The sequence below is a fragment of the Staurois parvus genome, unplaced genomic scaffold, assembly GCF_062004578.1.
Source record: "Staurois parvus isolate SC_StPar_1 unplaced genomic scaffold, SC_StPar_1.0 ptg000520l, whole genome shotgun sequence".
Taxonomy (NCBI): domain Eukaryota; kingdom Metazoa; phylum Chordata; class Amphibia; order Anura; family Ranidae; genus Staurois; species Staurois parvus.
In genome coordinates this window covers 16721-40668 of record NW_028318316.1, presented here as the reverse complement: position 1 = coordinate 40668, position 23948 = coordinate 16721, and the positions used below count along the sequence as shown (strand labels likewise).

Genomic DNA, 23948 nt, shown 5'->3' with positions numbered 1-23948 from the left:
ATTGGTGTCAGTGGGGGGAGGAATAGTGCCCCATCATTGGTGTCAGTGGGGGGAATAGTGCCCCATCATAGGTGTCAGTGGAAGGAATAGTGCCTCATCATTGGTATCAGTAGGAGGAATAGTGCCCCATCATTGGTATCAGTGGGAGGAATAGTGCCCCATCATTGGTATCAGTGGGAGGAATAGTGCCCCATCATTGGTGTCAGTGGGGGGAATAGTGCCCCATCATAGGTGTCAGTGGAAGGAATAGTGCCTCATCATTGGTATCAGTAGGAGGAATAGTGCCCCATCATTGGTATCAGTGGGAGGAATAGTGCCCCATCATTGGTATCAGTGGGAGGAATAGTGCCCCATCATTGGTGTCAGTGGGAGGAATAGTGCCCCGTCATCGGTATCAGTGGGAGGAGGAATAGTGCCCCGTCATCGGTATCAGTGGGAGGAATAGTGCCCCATCATTGGTGTCAGTGGGAGGAATAGTGCCCCATCATTGGTATCAGTGGGAGGAATAGTGCCCCGTCATTGGTGTCAGTGGGAGGAATAGTGCCTCGTCATCGGTGTCAGTGGGAGGAATAGTGCCTCATCATCGGTATCAGTGTGAGGAATAGTGCCCCGTCATCGGTATCAGTGGGAGGAATAGTGCCCCGTCATCGGTGTCAGTGGGAGGAATAGTGCCCCATCATCGGTATCAGTGGGAGGAATAGTGCCCCTTCATCGGTATCAGTGGGAGGAATAGCGCCCCTTCATTGGTGTCAGTGGGAGGAGGAATAGTGCCCCATCATCGGTATCAGTGGGAGGAATAGCGCCCCATCATTGGTGTCAGTGGGAGGAGGAATAGTGCCCCATCATTGGTATCAGTGGGAGGAATAGTGCCCCATCATTGGTATCAGTGAGAGGAATAGTGCCCCATCATTGGTATCAGTGGGAGGAATAGTGCCCCATCATTGGTATCAGTGGGAGGAATAGTGCCCCATCATTGGTGTCAGTGGGAGGAGGAATAGTGCCAAATCATTGGTGTCAGTGGGGGGAGGAATAGTGCCCCATCATAGGTGTCAGTGGGGGGAGGAATAGTGCCCCATCCTTGGTGTCAGTGGGGGAGGAATAGTGCCCCGTCATCGGTATCAGTGGGAGGAATAGTGCCCCATCATTGGTGTCAGTGGGAGGAATAGTGCCCCATCCTTGGTGTCAGTGGGGGAGGAATCGTGCCCCATCCTTGGTGTCAGTGGGAGGAATAGTGCCCCATCGTTGGTGTCAGTGGGAGGAATAGTGCCCCATCATTGGTATTAGTGACACCAATGATGGGGCACTATTCCCACTGACACCAATGATACTTACCTTGCAGACCCCTGCTCCAGCCTGGGCTCGCTCGCTCCCTCCCTCTCCCATGGTACCGACACTTACCTGTCAGATGTCTTCCTTCTCCGGCCGCTCTCCTCCTCTTCACTCGCTCGATCTTCGCGGTGCCGCTCGGCTCCTCCTCTCCAAGCTCCACCTCCTTGCCGGTGATTGGCCGCCTGTGTGCCTCTCCTGAGCTACAGTGCCGGCGGCCAATCACAGGCGAGGCTTGATCTCGAGGTGTGTCCAGATGACAGGGGCGGCATGTCATCCCGCCCACACCTGGAGACGGCGGTGGCGGCGAGGAGCGGTGTCTCGGTTCCTAAGACCATCGGAAATATGTGTTTTCCGATGGTCTTAGGCGACCCCTGTGGAAGCGTCGTTCGACCCCCAAAGGGGTCGCGACCCCCAGGTTGAGAACCGCTGCAATAGAGGGAGCATGTGTACCTAGAGTAGCAATGCCGTGACCACAGGATCAGCTGCAATGATGCGGACACAGCCAATGGGGCAGTACATAGAAACAGCAGGATCAATCAAGTATTTATAAAAAATGTTCCAGTATCTGTATTGCCCCTCCTCTCCTACACTTGCCTAAATCCACACTCGATCCAGCACTGTGCCCATCTGCATCAGCTCTCCCTACTCTCCGCAGCATTGCTGAGGTAGCAAGAGCCATTGGTTCCTGCTGCTGCCAGTCAAATTCTGTGATGAGGGAGCAGGGGGTGAGGCTGAACAATGCCATCTGTGTCTATGGACACAGGCAGCTCAGATCAGGATTGAACCTGCAGGTGTGCCACTATAGAAAGTGGCTTCCTATGGTGGCAAACTGAAAAGCGGAGGAGCCATGAGCACCAGTCTGTGAACAAGGAAGAGGATAATCAGGGACACTCAGTACAATTCTATTGACAGAGCAGGAAAGTAGAGGGGTTGGACAAAAATGCAGAAACACTGCATGATTTGCAGGTGTGAAAGTGACGAGATGTTTCATGTTGAAATAAGCGATGTAACATTCTTTTACTTCCGCTGTGTGATGAGATACCTAGTTAACAGGTGGGAAGCCACCTGTGCCAATGTGTGCGCTGCTAGTATTACGGAGTCATGTCAGACCTTACTGAGCTTCAAACAGCTTCAACTGATAGGCAGCACTAATGAGGTGGCATGGACAGGCGGCACTGATGATGGGTACTGATAGTCAGCACTGATAGGCGGCACTGACTGGCAGCACTGCTGGGCACTGACTGGCAGCACTGCTGGGCACTGACTGGCAGCACTGCTGGGCTGCACTGGTGGGTGGCACTGGTGGGCACAGGTGGGCGGAGCTGGTGGGTGGCACTGCTGGGCGGAGCTGGTGGGTGGCACTGCTGGGCACCGATCATCAGGGCACTGATCATCAGTGCCTTGATGATCGGTGCCGATCCCTGCTCTGACAACTGCCGGTTCTCGGCAGTACTTTCCTCACACTTTGACAGCGAGAGGAAAGTGCAGCCGAGAACCGGCAATTGCATTCCCATGATCAGTGTGTCATTGGACACGGCTGATCATGTGGTAAAAGTCCGCTGTGATTGGCCTTTTACCAGATCACATGATCAGCTGTGTCCATAGGACACAACGATCACGGAGATTGCTGGGGGCGCGCAGGAGAGTGCGTTCTGGGAGGACGTCATATGACGCCCTCCCAGAACTGGCCGGCCGCAGTGTAGTCGTCATTCGGCTATCTGCGGTCAGCAACTGGTTAAAGGAGAAACTCACAATTGGGAACATGTTGCATGTTCCACCGTTTTAAGGGCGGACCATGTAACATGTTCCCACTGCTGCAGTCGCTCCCTAAACCGCTGCCTGTAGTGACAGGGGATCTTCTCCCCGAGTTTCGCTGTCACAATTTTACCGAGTTCTGTGAATGGGAGAACTACAAGTACCTACAGCCATTGCGACTGTCGACTTGTAGTTCTCAATGAACTACCAGGGTACTGTTGAGCGTTCTAGGTAATTTATGGTTTCTTCCTGTCATTATGTAACAGCCTGCTCATAAAAGCAGACAGCTTACACTGACAGTCTACAGGAGTCCTGCTTTGCACCTGCGATCTGCTGATTTTTGCAGGCTCCCAGTACAAAAAAAAAATATTAAAATGCAGATTTTTTACCTGTAAAAAGATGTGCATTATTAGTTTTATTTATTTTTTTTTTTTTACAAAAGGTGAACTCCTTTAAAAAAAAAAAAAAAAAGACAGACTTTACAGTCACTTTAAATAAGTTTCAAAACATTGCGAATACAAATTTTTAACCTTATTTTGCAAAACATGAAATTTACCACAACATTTGCAGAACGTCATGCTAAACATACATGCATAAACATAAGTACCCATGCATATGAGCAACTATTCCACTTACTTAGCAAAAGTAGGCAGTTCTTCTTGTCAAGAAGGCGTTTAGTGACATCTCCAGATATCAGAGAGGAATATGGGCAGTTCATCTCTGCCAAAAGACCACTCATTTCTAGTTGAAACCCTTCTGCCTCTGCAGGGCCTATAAAACAAATCATAATTTAAACATTTTATGCTTTCTGTGTATATATGGTACTGCACAACGGCGGGGACTGCTGCCAACACCTATCCCTCTCCAATTGGAATGTATAATAAAATGCAATATAAGGGTGTGGCGCGGTTCTCAAACGAGGTTAAAGCTGACATCTATCTGAAGTTGTGTAAACTTACAAAGCGCTATAAAATGAATTCCGATCCCTAGATCGTGAAAGTGTTAATGTACTACACTACAGGACACCTTCCCCCTTTTCCTGCAATAGTCAGATTAAGGTGTGAGTGGGATGAAAGGAAGGTAAATCCTAGGGAATCCTTCAGGGCACTCTACTGTGATGTGAGTGGACCAGGTGTGTGTGAGCGGAAATCAACAAAAACAGTTCACGATTTACAGCATTGTAATTGCATCTCTCTTTGAGGGGGGAGGTGTTTTATAGCACTATATACTTGCTTTAACATGTAGTACAGGTGTACCTCAGTTTACAAACGCCTCAGTTAACGTAATTTTCGGTTTACGAATGAAAATCCATTGAAAATAATGCCTCTGTTTAGGAAAAGGAAACATTGTTTATTTTAAGTCAGGGAAATAAACTAAAAGGAAACTTTTTTCTTTTAGCTGGGGAAAGTGGCAGCTTAATCTCTGAGCTATAGTGAAGAAAAAAAAAAAGCGGTAGTTGCATTTAAAAACCGGCACCATAATAAATAAAAAAACAGCATGGGGTCCCCCCTCCCATCCATACCAAGCCCTTAAGATCTGGTATGGATTTTGAAGGGAACGCCATTTTTTTTTTTACATTTTGGCATGGGGGTCCCCCCAAAATCCATACCAGACCCTTATCTGGGCATGCAGCCCGGCAGGTCAGGAAAGGGGGGGAGAATGAGTGCCCCCCTTTCCTCCTGAACCATACCAGACCACATGCCCTCAACATGGGGGGGTGCTTTGGGGGCAGGGGGGCTCCCCCCCCAAAGCACCTTGTCCCCATGTTGACACCGGCCAGGGTTGTGGGGGGTCTGCAGCCAGGGGGCTTATCAGAATCTGGAAGCCCCTTTTAACAAGGGGGCCCCCAGATCCCACCCCCCCATGTGAATGATTATGGGGTACATGGTCCCGCTACTCATTCACAAAAAACAAAAAGTGTAGTGTGAAAAAAAGACAGGACACAGTCTTTATTCCGTTATTAAAAGAAAAAACTAAAAGAATGACCCCTACAGTAGATCCAACATCAATCATGATGTCCACCGCCGACCCGAGAAAAGAATAGGAAAAAAAAAAAAAAGGCTCCACTTAAGGCGATGGCTCCTGCCGTCTGCCTGCTCCGGTGGTTTGACAGTTCTTAACCATTTGCCGCCCGGCCTATAGCCGTTTGGCGGCCTCAAAAATGCATTACCTTTCCAGGGTGTACGTCATTTGGTGTCCTCCCGCACATGCGCAGTTCGCACGGTTGCAGAGCCGCGCAGCGGCGCGATCTGTCACCGGCCGTGTACCTCGGACACGGCCGATGACAGATCTGAGTACTGACCCCTGTTGCCAGTACCATGTGACCTGCTGTGACCAATCACAGCAGGTCACATGACAGTTGTATACAATGGATGGCTTCATTCATGCCATCCATTGTATACTAGTGTCTAGCTGTGAATGGTCACAGCAGGTCACATGCACATGTCATGTGATTAGCTGTGGCCAAATCACAGCTAGGCACAAAAAAAAAAAAAAAACCTGAATGAATCGATGTCATTCAGGTAAATGCTTGCTTATAGCAAAGTAATTCTTTGCTATAAGCAAATTGTGTAAAAAAAAAAAAAAAAAAAAATACTGATCACTTCCCCAAAGTAGTACAATGTTACTAAAAAAAAAATATAATAAAATATATATATATTTTCACACTGTCACCAGTCAGTGTCCCTGTTCACCGCCATGCCAGTTATATGATGACGCTGTACTGCACTGGTGACAGTATGTAAAAAAAAAAAATAGTGAAAATAATTTTTTTAATTTTTTCATTTTCCAAAAAATTATGACAAAAAAAATACAACTTCAAAAAAACTCGCCATTCCTCTTATGAAGTACGTCGGACTGTCTACTCTGCAAAAAGGGGTCATTTGGGGGATATCTGTACTGTTCTGACATTCTTGGACCTGAAGAAGTTAGATTGGCTGTCAGTACTTCAGGATTGATCAATTTTCAGATCTATACCATAGTTTGTGAACTCTATAACTTTCCTACAAACTAAATAATACATCCTAATTTGGGTTATTTTCACCAAAGACATGTAGCAGAATACATCTCGGCCTAAATTTATGAAGAACAATTATTTAGTTGTAAACTTTTATAACAGAAACAAAGAAAGAGTTTTTTTTTTCAAAATTTTTGGTCTTTTTTTGTTAATTTAGCAAAAAATAAAAACCACGGCGGTGATTAAATACCACCAAAAGAAAGCTCTAGTTGTGTGAAGAAAATGATAAAATTTTAGTTTGGGTACAATGTTGTATGACCGCGCAATTGTCATTTAAAGTGTGAGAGCGCTGAAACCTGAAAAATGGCCTGGGCAGGAAGGTGTAAAATTGCCCGGTATTGAATTGGTTAAATAAGGGGCGGGGCCACCCAGGGACATCAAGCATGTGATCCACCCCATGTGACATCAATGATGTCACATGGGGCAGGGTCACTCAGGTGATGTCCCCAGGTGGCCCCGCCCCTTAAATATTTAGGAACTGTCAAACCACCGGAGCAGGCAGACCAGACGGTGGGAGCCATTTTTTTTTTTATTAAATTATTTTTTTGGGTTGACGGCGGCCCCAAAGCACTCCCCATGTTGAGGGCATGTGGCCTGGTATGGTTGGGGTGGGGCTCGTTCCCCCCCTTTCCTGACCTGCCGGGTAAGGGTCTAGTATGGATTTTGGGGGGGGCCCCCACGCCATTTTTTTTTTTTTAATTTTGGCATGGGGGTTCTCCTCAAAATCCATACCAGACCCGAAGGGCTTGGTATGGAAGGGAGGGGGGACCCCGCGCCGTTTAATTTTCCAATTGCTGGCAATACATTCAGCTATCAGTGGGGAACCCCGCTGACAGCTGAAACATTAACAAATGTTGTCACTACTAAAATACTGCATGAGTTGATAAAATAACTCACGCGGTATTTTAGTAGCATTTACTTTTTTCTGACCTCCGGAATGGATTAATTGGTTTTCAATGCATTCCTATGGGAAACAGAGTTTCGGTTTACGAATTTTGCACTATACGAAAAGTCAGGAAGAACGAATTAAATTCGTAAACCGAGGTATGCCCGTAGTTTCTTTTTTTGGTGGGGGAGGTGCATTATAGTGCCACTATTGGATTGGTATAGAATTGTTATTTGCACTTTTTTAGTATCTGATATCTAGTTAAGATTGGCATTGTCCAGCATCATCTCTCTTTGAGGGAGGAGGTGCACCAAACATTTTTTGTTATTTCCTTCTTCCTTTTTGTTATTTCACAGTGTGTATTTGGGGAGGGTGTACCTAACACGGTTTCTGATTGCGATACCCTTAGGATGAATAATTATCTTTTCACTAAGTTTTTTGCTGATTTCCGCTCATACACCTGGTCCACACACATCACGGTAGAGTGCCTTGTAAGATTCCCTAGGATTACCTTCCTTTCATCCCACTCACACCTTAATCTGACTATTGCAGGAAAAGGGGGAAGGTGTCCTGTAGTACATTAACACTTTCACGATCTAGGAATCCAAATTAATTTTATAGCGCTTTGTAAGTTTACACAACTTTGGATAGGTGTCAGCTTTAACCTCCTTTGAGAACAGTGCCACACCCTTATATTCCATTTTATGCTTTCTGTTATAGTAGAACAATCTTTAAGCCTACTTATGCTCAAGGACAAAAATAAAAACTTATTGCAGCTTACTAGTTCTTATATGGTGGTTGCCTTCATAATTTTTTTAGGCTTACTCCTATTCCTCCCACTTAATTTTAAAGGGGAATTCACCAGTAACACTTCCTGTTCTAGGAGGGTGTTCACTTACTATACTTGAAAAAGCAACACTGTAACCCTAGCATTGGACTACAGAACACCTTCACCTCTTGCCCGTAAACTAGGGGGCACGTGTTTTTAAGTCCACAGAGGTGGCTAAGGGCTTGTTCACACTAGGTGACTGATGTTTTCCTGTATCCATTGCCAGTCACAAGGGCACACAGAAAACCAGTGTCTTTTTTGTGCCCTGTTCACACAGCAACAGAGCCCCCGGGTGCAGAGCGGTGTGGTATGGAAAAAAATGCATACAGTATGCATTATTCTGCAACGAACTGGCACTCACCTGAAGACTCTGTGCACTGTCCATTTGAAGTACAGGTTAATAACTTACAATATTTCTGGCAGGATCAATGAGTATTTTCTGCACTTATTGAACAGATAGAATGAAAACAATATAAATGGCATTGTCTTAACAAAAGAAAATGTAGTAAAGAAGTTAAAGTGATACTAAAGTTAAAAATTAAAAAAAAAAAATGTTATACTTCGGTAAAAGCATCCCCGATTCTCCTCTTCTTGGGTCCCCTGCCACCACTCCTGGCTCCTCACCCCTGATGAGTGCTCCCATAGCAAGCAGTTTGCTATGGGGGTACTTGTGTGTGCTTGCTCTCAAGCCCTGCTCTGTGTCCATAGACACGGCCAAGCCCCCATTCCCTCTTCACTGGCTGTGATTGACTGAGATTGATTGACACATTGCTGCTCTTGTGCACATTGCTGGATTGAGATTGGACTCAGGTAAGTATGCGGGGGGGTAGCTGCACACAGAAAGTTTTTTTACTTTCATGTATAGAAATCATGACGAAGGTAAAAAACCTACAGCCTTTAGAAGTACTTTAACCAACAGGGTCTACTACGCTAGATCTGTTAATTATTTAGTATATTCTGCCTTTTTCAATGCTGTGCATAACAGCATCATTCACATGGATAATGGGCCTCACTTCTAAAACTGGACATGCTTATAGAAACCAGCCAGGTAGATTCTTATAAAAGGTTGCCACAGTAACGGTCACTTTCCAAGTACATTTATTTTCATAAGTGCTGTAGTAAATACCTGCAAAGCTTTCAAAACCAGTATTTTATACCTACTAACATGCTTATCACACATTTACAATAACAAATAAATATGCTTGTTATTTCATGACTGTAAAAAAGCAACTGTAAAAGGATACTTTGTAATGGATTTTCCTGCCAATGAATTGCTAGTATCCCAGAGGGGTTTTAATACATTTGGGTTTTTTTTACACAATGTTACAAAAGACTTTTTTGATTTTTATTTTACGGCTCTGTACTCGTCATTACTAATCTTTATGCAGCTGTGTGCAATGTTCCATAGACAACAACAGACGTGTTTAGATCAGTAAAAAAGTGGCATTTGAGCCTGGGTTCACACTTGTGTGCGGTGCGGTATATCGCATGTGATTCACACAGGAACCGCACCGTATTCCTGTGCAAATCACATGTGAACTCTGTGCAGTGCGATTTGAGACATACATTTTGTATGGCTCAAATCGCACCGCATTCACACCAAAAAAGTGGAGGACCCTTTTTTTGGCCCGCACTAGAATCAGATCGCATGGGTATTCGCACCCATGCAATCCAATTCTGTACATCACACCTCATTTTGCAGACCGATTTTGGGGTGTTAACATACACACCCGCAGCGGTTTGCATGAATGGGGTGCGATTGTAATGCGGTGTGGAATTCGCACAGAAACTGCTGCGAATTCCGCACTGCACCAGTGTAGACCCAGGCTTAGTCCCGTGTGCAAGAAGTAATGAAAACTGTCCATCACTGATTTACAATGTGGCTATTTTTCCGAAATATCAAATGTTTTGACCGTTAATTCTTATTTAAATTCAGAATATTTAAACAGCGAAGACAGCCCTGGTTATGACACTTTAAGGGCTTACTATTAGTGGCTTCTACGCTTTCTTCTAGTTTGCAGAACAATTTCAGCTCAGCAACCAGCCATGCACAGAGCTTGGTATATTCGGGAGAAAGGGCTCCTTGAGCAGCAGCTTGGATCAAGGCACCATCATCCATCAGGGATCCTTTGTACCTAAGAATAAAACAGGGTAATTGAAACTAGTAGAATTTGTAACATACCAACAAAAAGGAATATCCTCTTGTCAATACAAGTGTAGGATGCAATGAAATCTGACATTTATAACTGCATTGTAAATTCTACCACAAAGAAAACAATACTATTTAAAATTAAGAGATCACAGACCACTCATTTAAACCAAACCGTCATTGGGTGGAAGAAAAAACTCAACCATGCAAATCTTCTATTTTTAGAATAGACATATGTAACAGATGAGAACTTAGATTTTTGGGGAAATCATCAACCTCTAAGGCCCCCTTCAGCATGTAAATAAGTTAGCATAACTTATCAGTGAGATGGAGAAAGGGCTATTTTACACTACAATTGTTCTCTAAAGAACAATCCACATTTCAGTCGCTCTTCAGAGAGCATTTGACATACGGTGAGGAGGCACTGTATCACCGCTTGTTTTAACCCCTTAAACACCCACAATGTATGCAGCTGTGGGGCGTCCTCATTCACCTGAATGGCTTTTGCTTGGCAGGCAGTACTACCCAATGAACACGACAGCAGGGATAAGTGGGAGTGGTTGGGGGGGTGGGGGTGGTAAAAACACATCTCAGCTGCGCATTTTTACTATCCCACATGCACATGTGTAAATAAACCCTTAGGGGTTTGCTCAGCAGGGATCACAGAAATCATTGTATCCTGTACATGATTTAGCCAGACACACCGGCAATGTCTGCTGAGGTTCCTGTTGTACCCAGCATACAATATAACAGACATCTCGGTCAAAATGTTTAGAAGTTCCTTCAGTGATAGGCAGGGTGAAACAAATGGCTGCAGGGCCTCACTAGACTTGAATGACTGTGGCATATAGTTCAGCACCAGTGTATGATGTGAGATGCTATCTGGACACTAAGTCTCCATCGCATTACTGCCACAAGAAGCTTCCAGTGTCCACCTACCTGCTGCTGGACCTTCTACAATCACCAAGAGCTGCAAATGTGAGTAGTTCATCCTCTACACTGTGACTGCTGCCCCGTGAACTGCCGTCTATCCCTCACTGTGACTGGATTGTTACCCTGTTATCCTGGACCTAACCCTTTTTGTTACATACTGCTGTCTGTCTATCACTGTGCCTGGATTACTGCCCTGTGAGCCTTAACACCCACTGTTCTCTATTCCTGTCTGTCATTCACTGTGCCTGGATCATTGATCTGTACCTCTGGATGTGTTCCTGTTGCTGCCTTGTATCTTGCTACCTGACTCTTCACCATGCCCAGATTGCTGCTCTGTGAACTTCCACTTGTACAACTCCCTACGTGTTGAACCCCTCAATAAAGAACCCTTTGACCAGAGGCCATAAAACCACTTTTCATCTTACATGTGTTCTGTTCCATGTATACGCAGTAGAGACTGTCTGCCTCTAAGTACTGGCTCTCCCTTTGCAAAGGGGCTTTACACAGACATTCAAGTGAAATTAAACTGCCCTATAGTTTTATTTTTTTTTCTTTTAATGGGCTCCCAGGATGTTCATGCCTACATGTGCTAGTATGCAGTATATTAGCACATTATGACAGACCTACTTGCTGACAAAATGGAAGAAACATTTATGACAGAAGAGACTAATAGTGTCCCTTCTGTCATAAAAACCTTACCGGTCAGTGGTTTCACAAAAGAGCTCAATTCCGCTTGTGGGTACTTCACGGATTACACTGCCTGTAAGATGATCTGTGAAAGGGGGAGAATCTGATCAGTCACAGGATTCTCTCCCCCATTCACAGATCATGCTACAGGCAGTGTAATCAGTTAGAGAACTTTTCCCAATGGAGAAGAGGGTAGGAGTGTCCCTGTCGGAGCATCTTTAGTGCAGCTGAGCCTGGAGACCTGACACACTGTGTGTGAATGGACAGACAGGGCAGCGGCTCGAGAGCAAGTCTGCCCAGGTGCCCCATAGCAAGCTGCTTGCTGTGGGGGCATTCAGCAAACGGGAGGGGCCAGGAGCATCGGCGGGGACCCAAGAAGAGGAGGATAAGGGCTGCTCTGTGCAAAACCACTGCACAGAGCAGGTAAGTAGAACATGTTTCTTATTTTAAAAAAAAAAACTGCCTTTAATATCACTAACTTTTAACTTTAAACTGATTTGACAGCATGAGTGGTTGGATAGTTTAGCAAAAGACGCTGGGCAAGGCTGCTACCAGTCCATAAAAATGCTGTGTGATGTTTGCCCAAAACAGGACTTAGAAACCGAGTGCATTTCAAAGGTAATTTATTGTACTTGCAGGGTTCTTAAGGTGATAAAATATGGGGGAACGTACATGTATTGCCAAAATGTATACTGCCTATATTATTTTTATTTTTCTTTGACTCATACTTTAAAGTAAACCTGCTGCTTTTCCCAGCATGGGCAAAGCAGAGGTTCAATGTAACAACTTGTCTAGGGTCTTCCTGGATGGATGGTATGTTGCACCTAAGGTAACAAACAAGATTTGATACACTTAAAAAAAATGACAAAGCCCCATGTTTTATAATTTGGGCATACATGATTATCTATAGAAGCAAACACTTCAGAGAAACAACACTTTTGTTGTTAAGTATTGAGAACTGCACTAACTGCATGGTACATGTACATGCAAAAGTATATGCAGCTTTCCCCATTCCTTGAATTACTGGTGCTTTTTACTTGTATAACTGCTTTTTCTGGAAAGCTCTCTTTAAACTGTAGTGAGCCAAAAAAGAAAAAAAAGTGACAATTCAGCAATCAATGGCTCATATTGTAATTGTAAAAAAATTTAACAGTCAATGGTCTCGATTCATAAAAATGAAGTTTAAAAGTTCAAACATTTACGCATGTAAAGACAGTGACGTTAAAAAAAATAGATAAACTCCTATGGAAATTGTTGGCTTTCTTAATAGATTTACACAGGCAAAAAAAGAAATCCTCATCTAAATAGTACCTATAGGTAAAAGTGATATACTTGAACAAATGACACACATATTGACATAGTGCATTCACTCTGCTAATCTAAACAAAAATGCAGATTTGCCAAGTGTAAAAAGTACACCCCTATATTTACCACCTATTCAAATCCCTGAAGTTAAAACCACAGTAAGTGTTGTAGATTATGTGCCAATGATTAGAATTTCCTTATGAAGTCAGAATCTGTATTGTTTAAACCTCAGATGTCTAGATTCTGATGTTCTCTCCTCCATTCATGGTCATTCTGCTAAAGCAAAAACAAAAATCACCTATTTGAAATCAATCTTTCCACTGTAAAGAATATGATATACAAATAGTATACGACTACTAATTTGTCCAGGACTGGATGGCCCAGTAAATGTAGCCCAAGAGCTGACTGATGCTAAAAGTAGTTTCCAAGAGCCCAAAAATCTACGATCAGAAAGAAATAGCACTAATTTAACCTAGTACCAAGAAATAGCCTTGCTGTCCAAAACGAACAGAAACAAAATGTAATTTTTGTCTTTGCCAACACTGGCAAAGACCATGCCCTTCTAGATATGTTTGGCACAAACGGAAGACAGCATTTCAGGAGACCACCATACCAACTGTGAAGCATGCTGGTAGAAATGTTATGGTTTGGGGTTGTTCTGCTTCTTCCGAATCAAGGCACCTTGCAGTGGCACCTGAGAATTCTGCATCTTATCAAGTGTACTTGATGAGAATGGAAGGCCATCTGTCCAAAAGATAAAACTGGAAAGTGTATTTAGAACACAATAATGATCTGATGACACTAGCAAGTACACCAAAAAATTAAATAGAAGGTTAAGGCCTGGACTAGTGAGAGCCTTTTGAATCCCCTTGAAATATTGGAGGATGGTACACACAGCAAAATATAAACTGAGAGGATCCAAAACTCAACAAAGTGGTCTATGTAGCTCAGACAAACAGTCATGTGAAAAAGTATGTGAAATTGGTATTTAAACAGTAAAGCAAACACATAATTGGCCAGCAGAATTTTTAGAAGTTAGGAAAGCTTTGATATCATAGCAAACCTGAACAGATTGCCAAAAATGGGTCACACCATAAACTGACTGGGTACAGGATAACAGAATAACCTTTGACACTAGCTACCAGATGGTCATGGTCATGAAACATTCACACATTCCTCTGTAGTTACCGCGAGAGGTCTTGGATTGTCAATACTAAACTCCAGGATGAGCAAATATCTAAATACATTCATCATGTGTATGCTTACTTGAATCTTGTGTGCTATGTGTATTTCCTCCAGATCTTCGCAGCAATCCAGTGGGCAACTTTACCTCCTCTACAGGAGCTTCCTATAAAAAAACAGTTACTGCTGCTCTCCCTCCTTGTGCTTAGTTACCGGTCTGGTCTCTGCCCCCTCCTGTAGTTTTCTGCAGACAGTCTATAGTGGATGGAGCTTATGGGGCCCTTCCCATAGCTATGCTCTATGTACAACACAGTGATGATGTCACTGCTACTTTCACATGGTAATATATGGGTTTGCAAAGGCATTTGGTGCACATAAAGTGGATTTGTGGATATTGAGGAATGTATTTAAAGGAAAGTTTGTGTGCCTGGAGTTCAGCTTTACATACAGTAGACACTAAACCTGAGTAGTTGTAGCTATTTGTGTCCCTTCGAACCGTGCAAGAACTTAAGAGCAGAGAAAACCTATTCATTAAAACTCCACCAACACAGCAACATAGTCTTTAGCATGACAGTGAAAACATGACCTTTTCAAGCAAATAGGGAAACATGCACATTTTATTTGGCAAGCATAAAGACAGATGGGAAAAAGTAATAGTAGAGCGGTGCACGTGATCATGAGATATATTCACTGCTCACCTAACACAGACCAGAAAAGAATGCAAAGAAGCCTGTCAGATGAATTTGGAAAAGCTTAAAACAGTATGAATAGTTTAGGAAGAATAGCAGACTTGAGATGACTATAGCACCTTGTGAAGGATTGAAAGTTGATTTTATAGGATAAGTTCACCTTCATGAACGTGTAACATGTTCCTGCTTCTGCAGCCGCTCAGGCATCTGAGGACCTGTTGTGGCAGAAGTACAGGGAGAAGTCCCCAGCAACAGCTGTCACTTTTTGAAAGGAGCATGGTCGTGCGGGGCTTTGTCCACACTGCTGCATCATTCAGATTTCTGTAAATGAATCAACTACAAGTACCAACATCCTTTGAGGATGTCTGCTTGTAGTTCTCATTGAACTACCACGGAGCTGTTGAGTGCTGTGGTAGTTCATTGATTCTCCCTGTCATTGTGAAACTGCCTGCCCGTATAATGTACAGGCAGACATATTACACCAACATTCTGCAGGAGACCTGCATGGCACCAGCGATGCTTTGCAGACTCATTTAAAAAAAAAAAAAAAAAAAAAGGTTATAAATACACATTTTAGTACCTGCAAAAAAGTGCATTTATGATCTTTTTTGTAAAGGTGAACTTACCCTTTACTGCGGAACATTTCATTTGTATGTCATTGTACTCGATAGGCTTTCTGATGTTGACAAAGGCAAAAAATATTCTAAATGTCTATATCAGAAGCACAAGTGACAGGGTGACAATGCAAGAGAACAGTTGGCAGAAAGGAACAGAATGTTGTCCTATATGTATTTATCCCTCTAAAAAACATATCATTCACTTGTAAGCTCACTGTGAAAGTACAGCTTCCGCTGCACTCATGGACTGGCAACCAACCACAATACAGGGGTCATGTCTCCACCTCATTTATTCTCTTTGCCATTCAAAAAACCCCTACTCTGATGACAATGCATTGATTCAGTTTGGGTTTATTAAATGTCACTACATTATATTCAACTTCACAATCTCGATTTTCTGAATGGCACGGCATTACCATCACAGTCTTGGTTTATTTTAATGACACTGCATCATCATCTTCATAGTCTGGGTCATCTGAATGACACTGCATCATCTTCACAGTCTGGATATTCTGAATGACACTGAATCATCTTCACAATCTGGGTCTTCTCAATCCAAAAGAAAAAAAAAAAAGCATCCAAGAGGCGCTTGGACTTTGATATGAATTTAAACAAAGCAGTGGGAGGGCAAAAAACATTTGAAGAGCCCACTGGCTCAGATTAGGCTACTAATGGACAAGACTACCCTGCAATGGGTACTCCAGAAGGTTACCATCAAAAACATGCATACCTGGAAGGAGCGCCAGACCAAAAGATAAGAGTCCAAATACAGTTATTGATATTGTGCTAAAAGACAACCAACATGTTACGGGGGGAACTCCCCCTTCATCAGGGCTTCAGTTAAAAATCTGGACCTTGAATGGACTCAAAGTAAGGCTTTCCTGTTTGAATCTGTGCAGGGAAGCCGATTGTTGGATTAGAAGAATTCTTGGCCAGCAGCATCTGCATGAGCAATCAAGATAATATTATTTTGATTGCTCATGTTGATACTGTGGCCAGTATTCTTCTAATCAAGCAATCAGTGTGCATCTTACCTGCTTGCTCAGTGTTCTCTGGCAGCTAATGGCTCTCACTAATGCAGGCCATAGATGGGTTGAAAATCGGCTGATTTTTTGGCTGGAAAATAAAATAAAATCAACCGATTTTCGCACCATTAATGGGTTAATTGGTCAGCCATTTTTCTGGATTTTGTCAGATTTTTTTTTGATTGGTAAAGTTGGAAAAAAAAATCAGCCGATTTTGCCGATCGGCCAATTTTCGCAGCAGTGATTGTCAAATCGGACGATCTTTTTACTGATAAAAAATCTACGCATGAGCCGTGACCTGCAAGAAAAAGAAAGAAAAGGGAGAAGAGAAAGAAGGAGAAGAGAAAGAAGGAGAAGAGAAAGAAGGAGAAGAGAAAGAAGGAGAAGAGAAAGAAGGAGAAGAGAAAGAAGGAGAAGAGAAAGAAGGAGAAGAGAAAGAAGGAGAAGAGAAAGAAGGAGAAGAGAAAGAAGGAGAATTCCAGTCTGCTATTATATGAGATTAAAAAGTATTGCGGTTGCAACAATGTACCTATTTGTATCCGGAAAAAAAAAAATCTATATCCGAAATGGATACAATAGATACAATGTTGCAACCGCAATACTTTTTAATGTCAAATATAATAGCGGGCTCTCTGCAGGGACAGAAGTAATTAAATGCCGGCCGTCGACGGGAAGAAAATCGGCCCATTTTTTTTACTGTTGGTGGTAACATTGGCCTATTGAACAACCGATTTTTCGTTTTTTTGTTAAAAAACCGGCTGGTTTTCTCCACGTCTATGGCCTGCATAAGTCCAGTGAGGACAGATGGAGGAGAGAGCTGGATCGAGATCAGGCTCAGGTAAGTATGAAGGAGGGCTGGGGGCTTGCTGACAGCTTTTACAACCAGTTTAAAGGATAAGATCACTTTTTAACAAAAATAATAAATGTACATTTTTTTTCACTGAGAACTACAAGCTGACAGCCACAAAGGCTGTTGGGACTTGTAGTTTTGCCATTCATGGAATACTGTGAATGAGTGACATGGCCAGTTCCCAGAGCCTGGCACAGCCACTTTCTTTTTAAATTGTGACAGCTAGTGGGGCAGAGGATCCCCCGATAGCTATAGCAATGGGGAATCAAGGTCTTTTTGTAACATGTTACACCCTGAATAAAGGTGTAACATGTTACGAAAGGTGAACTTATCGTTTAAACCTGAACTCCATGCACAGACAATTCCATTTAAATATATTCCTCAAAAGCCACAAAGGCTATATATCAGCTTTGTGGGCACCAAATACCCTTGCAAACCCAAATATCATCACTGTATTGGGCATCATCACTGTGCTGTACATACCCTGCGCAGAAAACTATAGGAGTGGGTGGAGACAAGACCAGTTACCCTGCACAAGAAGAGAGAACATTAGTGACTGGTCTTTATTACAGGAAGCTCCTACAGAGAAGTAAAGTTTCCCACTGGAATGCTGCCCAGATCTGGAAGGAGTACACAAAGTACACCAAGATTCCAGTAAGAATACACATGACAAATGTATTTAGATCATATTTGCTCATCCCAGAGTTCAGCTTTAACCCTCCTCTTCTTTACAGTCATGGAAGCTGCCATGGTAGCCTGTGTCTGATCTGCAGTGTCATGGTGCTGGACATGTGATCAATTATGGGGGATAAAATCTATTCAATGATGTACTAATGATGGCAGAGCTGCATCCCTGTGTGTGTTCTCTGTGTTCCCAGAGTTCAGCTCAGCTAATGGTGGCTGTCTAACCACTATGAGCACACAATGAAATCCTGCCTGTCATTTCTAACATGGGTCCTCTCTCCCAGACAAGACTCCCCCGGTCACATACCCCAAGTCTTCCAGGGCCTCCAGGATGTCATTCTCCATGTCACTCTCCATGCTGTGAGCGCTGTGTGTACTGCTATGTGATCCCCGAAGAGAGGCTGTCAGGAGCGGAGGAGAAGCTTGGAGTCTGCCCGGGAGTGCTGCACAGGAGGACACCCGAGAAACCAACGTGGAGCCGCCTATGTCACCCAGCTGTCTCACCTCCCTGCACGTCTGACAGCAAAGCACGGCTGCCGGGCTGGCAAGTGCGAGGACCCCGCTTTCTCACTTTCCTGTCCTTTTCCAATCATTGTGGTGTCCTCAATGCCGCCTGCTCAACATAAACAGTCTATCTACAAACACCGAGCTATTTTTCCATTCGTACACTCTAGTAAATGTAATATTTGAGGAAAAATTATGGTATTACGTGTATTTTATATGTTTTGTTCTGTGTAAAGAAAAATAGTGAAATAGTTGGAGCAGGCAATAGCGTTATCATCCCCGAGTGACAACCATATGCTGCGCTTTGTAACACGCGGAGAGGAAGTAAGTGCATGTCACGTGGGCTCCAGGCAGGCTTCAGCCGTAGATGAAGTGGGCAGTGCAGGAGTTGGGGAACGTGTAGGAAAGGGTCACATTGGGGTTAAGTGCTTCGTTATCGGACATTATTAAGGAAAACGTTGCAGGGGTGGAGTGGTTGAAATTCGGTGTGTATGGAAGAAATGTAGTGCCCGGCTTTCTGTCTGCAGGCAACAGCTGTGCTCGTGTGCAGACAGCGTTGGGAGAGCGTACAGTGGCAGGAACCGAGGGAGCTCTTAAAGTGCAACTTCCCTCTCTCAGTCAACAATGACTATCTCTAATCCTTATGCTGCTAGTATTAGTACATAGAAAAGTATAATGTGTACTTGCTTTATACTTTTTTTTATCCATTTCTGCAGTTGCTTCCTGGTTTCCATGCTTAGGCAAATGATGTCATACATCCCAGGAGTCTTCGGGAGGAGAGGAGGTTTTTTTGCAGTTAAGTACACCCTCCTGCCTGCATGCCTGAGCTAAGGGCAGATGGATTACAGGAAGCAAATGCGATATGAATCATCTGCCCTTACTCAATTTGGCCGCGGCCAGAAATGCTACGGGGTCTTTTTCAAAGTGATTTCTCAGCAAAATAAAGCACAGAGACATAAATAGATGGGGGAGTTTACTTTGAATACTAAAAAATAATTAGTGTTTTTGTTTGTTGGTGTTCAAACACAATGTAGATCTGCTTCAACCACTTACCCCCCTTCCTGACCAGGCCAGTTTTTGCGATACGGCGCTGCATTATTTTAAGTGACAATTGCGCGGTCCTGCAATGCTACACCCACATGAAATTTGCGTCCTTTTTCCCCCCACAAATGGAGCTTTCTTTCGGTGGTATTTGATCGCCTCTACGGGTATTTTTTACACTATAAACAAAAAAAGACGGACAATTTTGAAAAAAGAAATTTTGCTATAAAACATGTCCACTAAAAAAAATAAAAAAATCGAATATCGTCATAAATTTAGGCCAAAATGTGTTCTGCTACATGTCTTTGCTAAGAAAAAAATAAATACCAATACGTGTAAATTAATTGGTTTATGTGAAAGTTATAGCCTTTACAAATGGCGGTATATATACTGGAATTTTTATTTATTTTTTTACTAGTAATGGTGGCAATCAGCGACTTATTGCAGGACTGCGGTGGGCATTCTGACACTGGGGGGGACCGACTAACTGCCACTGACATTCCTAGTGACGCTAATACAGTAATCAGTGCTAATAAAAAGCACTGACACTGTACTAATGACACTGGGAAGGAAGGGGTTAACATCTGGGGCGATCAAAGGGTTAACTGTGTGAAGTGTGCGTTTTACTGTGTAGACAAGCTGTTTTTTATTGCTCTGCTGTGCAGAGCAATACAAAGCAGCCTGTTCGTGCTGACGGGAGATGTCTGTATTGTGTATATACAGACCTCTCCCCTGTCAGCTCCACCGATGATCACCGAGTCCCAGGCGAGAATTGGTGGCCATGACCCGGTGATTGACATGCCGAGCAGCCAATTGACATGCCTAGGAGCCAATATTCAGACCTCTTCCCTGTCAGCTCCGCCGACGATCACCGAGTCCCATGCGAGAATTGGCGGCCATGATTGACATGCCGAGGAGCCAATAGCGGCGTGGGTAGGGAGTGCTCACCCCTTACCCGGAAATACAAAATCATGTATATATACGTGATTTTGTGCATCTCTACTGCCCTGTAGCAGCACTTCTGCTAAAGGGCGGTCGGGATGCGGATAATAAATATATTACATCTATTTCCCAAATGCCTACCATCTATTTTCCAAATACCATTGGAACGCATGCCATTTCCAGGATCAGCGGCGTTCCCATATTGTGTATTATGCTATACTGGAAATTTTGAGTGCCAAGAAGGCACAAAGAAATGTGAGTGCATATATATTGGGGGATTTTTGGTCTGCTTGTGTAAAAGTGTTTTTATAATAAAATACTACACCATGACTGTTTTTTTTGTGGCCTCTTCGTATACATTCCTGACCAAATCCTAAGCTGCATTCCTTGGAGTGGAGTCAAAAGGCTGGAGACAGTAGTGTTTGTGCAGAGGAGACGGCATACTTTCATTCAAAGCAATATTGACCCTCCATTATATGGGCTATATATTTCTGGTGAGTACATGGTGTGAAGGGGGTGTGAGTCACCATCACCTGTGATGGAGCACTGGATGTCCTTTATCCCCTACACATGCACAAGGAGGACTTTTTCACAAATATTCTAGATATAATGTGTTTCATTACTAGTTTATTTTAAAGGATCATATTAATTTAAGTTATTTTTCATCATATATGTATGTTTATTCATTGATGAGTGGCAATATTTGGTTTGGAGATACGTTTAACCCATTTCACTTAGTTTTGTGGTTTTCAGCAAAATTTTCACAGTGCACCTAATTATATATTTATGTTTATTTATTGATGAGTAGTAATATTTGGTTTGAAGATAAGTTTAAATCCATTTCATTCATTTCTTTGGTTTTCAGCAACATTTTCACAGTGCACGCTATAATTTTGAAGCAGTGCCCAGCAATACTTGTTAATTTACAGTGGTATTAAATTCCAAACCAAAAATGTAATATATTGCAGTTTGCCCATCATTAGATGTGGTAGCTGCATTATTTTTCTTTTCTTAGGCTTTTTCACTCTGTTTTCACCTGGTGATCTGGCCAGGAACACGCCAGTATTACAATGCCTCCACTCTGGATGAAGGCGCACCGGGGATACAGCAGCATTGTCAGTCTGGGGGGTAGGGAGGAGTGTTAGATGTACTAGCACATTTAGATACACTAACAAATTGACGCCAAACTCCAGCTCACATGGCAATTACAGAAGCAGTGACAGAAACAGTTTTTTTTCTTTTAGGATAGAGGTTTTACATAAATAAAAGCTGATCATTGTAAGCACCCCCATCAGTGTTAAAATGTTTTTGTTCACCCTCTAACTGCTACATTTGTTATTTAAAAAAAAACAGCAGACTTACTGGCAGGATCACAAGATGAAAGAAAGTCTATACAAAGGAAAAGGAGATCGCTATGCAATCACATGATCACAATGACAACAAATCTGTTAATGAATCAATCTGATTCATAACAGCTTTTCTTCTGTTCCTGGAGAGCTGTGATTGGCCCACAGCTCTCACATTTTACATTGAGCCAATCACAGAACCCTGTACCATGTGACCGGCTGGAGCCAATCACAGATCACTGTATTTTGAACTGTCATGAACTTAACCCATTTATGACAGTTCAAAGTAAACATTGCATTGCAGGAGCAATAATCTTTGCAATGCAAAGTGTGAAAAAAGAAAATCCCCTGATCACCCCTGCCCCGAGTAGTACAATGTTACTATGGTAACATTGTACTACTCTGATGAAAGTATTAAAAAAAAATAAAAATCTTTTAAAAAAAATAAAACTATTGAGAGAATTTTTTTTTAAACTGCTGCCCGTAATGTGCAAGTGAGCGACGGCAGTGGGGCAAAGCGACGTACACTTACGTCACTTTCTATTTCCGTTTGTGTGTGCGCCCCCCGCTGCCCTCTATGCCGATCCAGGAAGAGAAGAGAGAATATGGCAAAAAAATAAAAGCACTACAATTTACACACACACATTAGATTTTGATGCCAGAAATATTTAGAATAAAGGTGAATAAAGCACCTGGACCAGATGGCATACACCCACGAGTCCTTAAAGAATTGAGCTCTGTCATTTCAAAGCCATTGTTTCTAATTTTTAGGGACTCTAATGACTGGCATAGTACCACTGGATTAGCGCAATGTGGTGCCTATATTGAAAAAGGGATCAACATCTTTACCAAGTAATTATAGACCTGTTAGTTTAACTTCTATAGTTGGGAAGATACTGGAGAGTTTAATAAAAGACCGCATAGACGAGTCTTGCTGGATAAAAAATATTTTAAGCAACGGTCAGCATGGATTCATGAAAGACAGAAGTATCTTTAAGATATCAAACTTTTCCTTCAAATGTTCATCAAAATGTGATGAAAAATGAATGATGAAAATCCTGAAGAATAAATATATGATAATTACAAGAATCCTTGAATAAATGTTAAGGCCTATTGTTATCTTGCATCATCAAACTAAACCCTAAATATGAATATCATGGCCACTAATGGAGGGATAGTATACAATGTAATTCATCATCATCATCACATAGATTGGTTAGAACAGTTCCGTTGTGTATGGCCAATTCCAATCAGCCGATATTCCTTAAATAGGATACTTTTAGTGGATAACATTAATAATGACTCCAAAATAAATAAACAGATGTTAATACATCAACAATCAATCATAATCATGGGCGGTTCCAAAAGAAGAAATAATTACCCTGATAGAGATCATGTTTGTTTCCACTGGTAAATTATGGATCTATGTGGATCCTAAGTAAAGATGAGAGGTGTATATCCTAGATGCCAACAAACTGAATAAACTGTGATAGGTATATCTTGATTGTGCAATGTTGCACTAGACATACAGTATATGAAAGTAGCCTTCTAATGGCTCCAAAAATTCCTCTTCCTCTGTAGCTCCTCTCACAACCAGGGTCAGCTAGCGTTAGATTGCCTGCACACTATCACACTCACACTATGGGGTTTATTTACTAAAGCTGGAGAGTCCAAAATCAGACTTCCTTCTGCATAGAAACCAATCAGCTTCCAGGTTTCATTGCCAAAGCTTCATTGAACAAGCTGAGGTTAGAAGCTGATTGGTTTCTATGCAGAAGGGAGTCTGATTTTGGACTCTCCAGCTTTAGTAAATAAACCCCTATAGGTCACTGATCACCGCCATTACTAGTATAGTGTTTCTACGGATCAATATATTGATCACAAACAGAACTATACTAGTGCCTCCTTAGTATAGTGTTCCTAAAAATGCAGTGTTAGCAGGATCAGCCCCGTTCGCTGTCAGCAATAGCGTTTAGCCATATCACTGTTTTTAACGGAAGATTTGCATCAATTGATTGTGTGCCAAAGCAAAAATCAAATTACAGTATATGCAAAACAGTACATTGCCATCCACCCAAATTCAGCTCTTGCCAGACAATTCGCATAGAAACCTATCATGGCTTCCGATCTTTAAAACTTTTTTGGGACTAACCCTCAACATGGGCACTACAAAAAAGAA

The 23948-nt window shown here is 42.7% G+C and overlaps 1 protein-coding gene across 1 annotated transcript in view; it reads right to left on the bottom strand.

The window, feature by feature from the left end:
* The window catches only part of TSLIG3A (tRNA splicing ligase complex subunit 3A), an 87926-nt gene extending 69404 nt beyond the window's left edge, over window positions 1–18522 (bottom strand). The window contains exons 1-3 of the mRNA XM_089690173.1: window positions 18244–18522; window positions 9802–9950; window positions 3721–3855 (exon numbers count right to left, since the gene is read on the bottom strand). Coding sequence (XP_089546299.1) covers window positions 3721–3855; window positions 9802–9950; window positions 18244–18293 — 334 coding nt within the window. The 5' untranslated portion in view covers window positions 18294–18522. The remainder of the gene's footprint in view (window positions 1–3720; window positions 3856–9801; window positions 9951–18243) is intronic.
* Window positions 18523–23948: the final 5426 nt, after the last annotated feature.